This window comes from Marmota marmota, unplaced genomic scaffold, assembly GCF_001458135.2.
Source record: "Marmota marmota marmota unplaced genomic scaffold, marMar, whole genome shotgun sequence".
Classification (NCBI taxonomy): Eukaryota; Metazoa; Chordata; class Mammalia; order Rodentia; family Sciuridae; genus Marmota; species Marmota marmota.
In genome coordinates, this window is record NW_026000075.1 from 3,472,567 (window position 1) to 3,477,844 (window position 5,278).

At 42.5% G+C, this 5,278-nt stretch overlaps 1 protein-coding gene across 20 annotated transcripts in view; it reads left to right on the plus strand.

Moving 5' to 3' along the window:
• Positions 1-5,278, plus strand: part of Pex5l (peroxisomal biogenesis factor 5 like) — a 228,469-nt gene that overhangs the window by 159,617 nt on the left and 63,574 nt on the right. For all 20 annotated transcript variants that reach the window (XM_015494335.2, XM_048814237.1, XM_015494330.2 and 17 more), the window contains one exon: positions 3,793-3,888. In XM_015494335.2, the coding sequence (XP_015349821.1) occupies positions 3,793-3,888 (96 nt within the window). The remainder of the gene's footprint in view (positions 1-3,792; positions 3,889-5,278) is intronic.

Consider the following 5,278-nt stretch of genomic DNA (forward strand, 5'->3'; position numbering starts at 1 on the left):
GGGGTGGGGGGCGGCTCTGCCCCTCAGCAGGCCGCTGGGCCTGCTCTGTGGGTGGTCACAGTTCCCTCTACCTTGCCAGTGCAGGGGAGGGGGCGGCTCTGCCTCTCAGCAGGCCGCTGCTCCTCTTCTGCTGGTGGGTCGCAGGCCCGCCTACCTTGCAGGAGTGATTGGAAGCTCTGTTCAGCCGTGGGCCACTGGGCCTTTTCTGCCGGTGGTCACCGTTCTGCCTACCTGGCAGGCGCGGGGAGTGGGGGGCGGCTCTGCCCCTCAGCAGGCCGCTGGGCCTGCTCTGTGGATGGTCACAGTTCTGTCTACCTTGCCGCGCAGGGGGAGGGGGCGGCTCTCTGCATTTTTCTTTCACAAACCCTACTGGACTTCTCAGACGTCTCCTGGAAGATGACTAAGAGGTGGTTCTACATCCCAATTTGTTGAGTTTTTAAGTGCTCAGAGAATAACACACTGGGAAATAGTGGCTACAGTGCCTTGGGAAGGGGTGTCAGAGGCAGATCCTCTGCACTGAGGATGCTGCCCTCTTCAGAGAGCCCAGAGCCCAGAAGAATCAAGGTGAGCACAGTGCCTGTGGCGTGGCACTATGTGGTTATGGGTATTAAGGTGGCAGGTACAACCACCCATTCATGTGTGGGGCCCTTTTCCCCACTAGGACTCAGTTGTGTCTATTTTTTTTAAGCCTTTGTTTTCATTTTTACCTCTGCTAAGTAAACAAGGACCCAAGGAAGCCACCTTTCTTGGTTTCCCAGAGGGCCACATTACCTCTCCCTGTCAGAGGACAGCCATGTGGGTTTTGAAGGCTTGTCATACCAGAAACAAAATAGTGTAGATTGAGAAATGTAATGTGCATAAATTAGAAACCAAACAGCTGCATATTTCACACTCTCCATCAAAGTTAGACATAAATAAAAAGAGTTTGCAGTCCACAAATATTCAAAGTATAAGTGACCTAAGCAGTCCTTTTTTAAGCTAGAAGTTCTTTATGCTTTTTTCAATCCACTGAACCCAGGGACCATGCAATTTCCAAATAAAAACATTCAACCACAGTCAAAAATTCACATTAGTTGGTGCTGTTACTAAATACATATAAAGGCATGTAGCCTTGCTTATAAAATACAGCTCTCATAACTTTCTTATGATTTATTGCAACCTATTGACATTTGTGTCTCCACCCTCATGAGCCAAAATCTAATTGAATGTTTTTAATTCACTTCTTGGATATTATGAATAAGTTGTTGACTCTGAAACTTAATATGGTATTTTTGGCTTTAAACAAAACTTGATTGGTATTTTTAAATTGAATCCAAGAACCTTGGATTCTTTTGCTTCTGCAATGAGTATGAGTTTGCTTCCACAATATGGGAGTCCAACAAATTGGCACATTATTTTTATAAACTTGTATAAAATCTGGTTCTAGGTGTAATAGTCAATCTCACCTAAGTCTGAGGTTCCCTCCCTGCCCACTGTCTGGACTGGGGGCAGGTAGTCACTGGGAACAGGTAGCCTCCAAGGAGGCTACTTGCTCACAGTGTCCAGTGAGCCCTGCCCACCTAACAGTGAGACACTGGTACCCAGGCAGGCCCAGAGACCGATCACCACCCTTCCTGACCACAAGCACACTGCAGTGGCCTCACCCCTGCACACCCACAGGCCAAAGCCTTTATTAGGCAGCTCCTATGGTCATCCTACAGCCATTCCCTTCCCCAATGGGCCGGTGCAATCACAGACCTCAGCCAGTCCAGATGCAGGACAAAAATCAATTGCCCTCTCAATTTCCCATGAGCTCCCTCTTGGCCAGGAAGTCTTGATAGAGAACCCCTTCTAGGGTCAGGGAGAAAAAATACCTTTAATTCATTCACTTATCTTTTCACCAAAGGCATATTTTCAACAAATGTGTATTGACTACAGGAGCACCTACTATCTCCAGGCTACTATCTGCCTGGAGATCATGGGGAAACTGCAATACAGACAACAAGGAGGAGATAACAGTGTTTCTATAAATTAATCTTCCACATTCATTAGAGCAAAACATAGTCTGACCCTCATTTAGGATCAGAAGTTTTCAATGTAATTACTTCATTACCTCATTGTTTTCCATTCACAATATTTTTCAAGTTTCTGGGTCCTCACCTAGCCTGAACCCTTTGGGGACAGCTTTTCTGTGTTTTACTTCTTCCTAAAATGGTCAGGTGAGCATTGCCTCCCATGAGAGACCATGCAGTGCACTGGTTATGACCATGACCAGAAGCACCAGTCCTTCTGCTTACTAGCTGCGTAACCCTGGGCAAGTTAATTAAACTCTTTGTGCCTCAATGCCATCATCTTATTGAAAGGACAAAATGGGATTGTAGAATCTAATGTACTTAGAACAGCACCTGGCATGTAGTGAGCCTTGATAGTACTATTGTGTCATAATGGGGTTCCTCTTCAGGCCTAGTGATGGTACAGAACAAAAGAAAAGCAGCTGAGCTATATAGATGCTTAGTGCTCAGTGAAGAGCAAAGTTTCACTAGAGAATAGCGATTTCCAAACCTGACTGCTTTTGAAAAATCACCAGAGGAGCTTTTTAAACATCTGATGCTCGGGCCCCACCCCCAGAGATTCTTATTTAATAGACCTGGGATGGTGCCGCGTCTATTCAAGTAATTTCTGTGAAAACTAGATTTGAGCATCCTGTGTAGAGCAATTTCATCCAAACCTTCAATAAAAGGGGACCGGGGATTCACTGCACACACCCCTCTTGTCCTTCTCATCAGTGCAGTCCCTCATCCTGCTGTCCAGACATCTGCAGGACACTCATCACTGTCAAACCCTGTGCTACGCATATCGAGTACAAAAGTCACCAAAATCTCACCTTCGGTGGTGTGCGGTGGATCCACAAGTACTAAATGTGTGAATGCTCCAAAATACAAGGTTGAATAAAAAAAAAAAAAGCAAGTTGCAGAATAGCATATCATGTTTCAAAAAAAATGTTAAGTACATTACTATATTCTTTCTGTGGGTGCATAAAAACCTGAATGCGACTTCAGAGAAAAAGATCTGGAGGGACAACTCTTATGTGTGATATTTTACAACATAATATTTTCATTTTTATGAAAAAATTTTAAAACTTTTTAATAATTATAGCAGACTTGGGGGAGTCTAGAAATAATTGCATTTAGCTAAGATATATATCAGCTTACCTATTAATGGTGACAAAGTAGTTGGCCTTTTCAGACATGATTTTATCCAAAAAAATTCATTATTTTGTAACAGAGAGCAATGCTCCGAGAAATGGGACGTAAGATAGTACAGAAGGCAGAGGAAAGAGAACTCTGGGTAAGGAACAAAGGAGACCTAGAAGCTACACTTGGTCTCTGCAGCTTTTATGTTTTCACCTGAGGCTGGTCTGCCTAACAAGCTGAAAACAGGACATGGTTGTCTGGGTCTATTCTTCTAACGGAGATTCTCTTTCCTACTGCAAATTAGAATCCTGTGGACGGGTTGACCACAATGGCAATGCCAAACCTAGTCCTACTGATGTAGTGTGTTTGGGAGGTGGGCCCTGGTTTTAACACAATCAGGGTCAGACACATCGTGGGAAGAATCATGCATGCTCACACACATTCTGGCACCATCCCAGTTAGGGCAAAATCATGCCTGCTAAATACTCCAAAGATGACATGAATCAGAAATGCTTCTTGAATTCTTGAACTTTTAGGAAGAATTAAGTGAGAAAAGGAAAAATGCCTGTATTTTTGTATCATGTGATTCTCATAACATCCTGTGTTTGGTTTATTTCAGGCTCGACTGACCAAAGAACATCGCTGGGGAAGTGCTTTACTTTCTAGAAATCACTCCTTAGAAGAGGAATTTGAAAGGGCAAAAGCAGCAGTGGAGGTAACTTTTTTTAGAATTTTTTTTTCCCGTTTCTGAGAATGGCATTCAAAAAAACCTCAAACTTCCACAGGATACATATAAAGTGAAACTTACTATATACATAGGGGGAAAAAAACATTATTATGATTGTCAGAGTGAGACTTGTTATCAGAGAACCTTTGATTTCCCACCAGGAAGTCACTTCCTATGTCAGTTCTGTGACAGATTAGCACCAACTGTCTGGAATCCTGGGTCAGAAAAGGGTCTGAGCCTGGTCTAGGTTCCCCGGTGAACCAATGCCATTTATTTGCTATACCCTGGTGAGACCAAATTCATGCCTGATATTTTTACTTCTCTAGCATCTAGCACAAGATTTGAAACAAAAGTTTTGCTGCCCTTGGGTATTATGTATTTTCCCATAATACATAATATGTATGCATTATGGGAAAAGGTCATGACTGGAATATTCTAGCTAATGGACAACCCAATTTGACCTAAGCCTAAGTTTGTTTGTTTTAATTGAGAGTTCAAAATATTGTTTTTTAATGTTATTGTATTTTTATACCTTTATTTTACTTGTTATATTTATGTGTTGCTGAAGATCAAACCCAGTGCCTCATGCATGCTAGGCAAGCGCTCTACCACTGAGCTATAGCCCCAGCCCAAGAGTCCAAAATATTGTTGATAAATAAAATGAAATACTTGATTTAAACATTGATTTCCATATTTAGCCTTCTGATGAGTAGGAGCAGGAGATGGGGAAAGGAAGCCAAGGAAAAAAATAAACAAAAATCTGCTTTGCTGTTTTTTTGTCCATTTCCTTCCTGGCTGAAATCGAAGAGTGCCTCACAGATGCTATCTTACAATGCTCATCAGAGCTTTCCTAGATTGAAGTTTGAGAGGGAGCATTTCACTGAACTCAGGCATGAGGCTTGTTAGGATCTCCATTTCTATTACCAATATGAAGTCTTGAAAATTGAAAGCATTCTCAGAACAGGGTTCATTTATGTGGCAGTCTAACCCTTAGGATTCAGATGAAATGATTATACTATGGGTGGTCTTCCAGTAACTCTATATTTGCAGCTTAATGTTACAAGGATTCCTTCCACTTTGAGAACTAATTCTGACCACAATTTCATGTCATTATTCAGAAACTTTAATTTTTTATTGTGGGTTGTTCAAAACATTACAAATTTCTTGACATAACATATTCGACACTTTGATTCAAGTGGGTTATGAACTCCCACCTTCACCCCATACACAGATTGCAGAATCACATCAGTTACACATCCATTGATTTACAAATTGCCGTCCTAGTGTCTGTTGTGCTCCGCTGCCTTTCCCATCCTCCACCCTCCCCCCTCCCCACCTCTCCCCTCCCCTAAATCTGTGCTGTTTTAAACCACTGAGT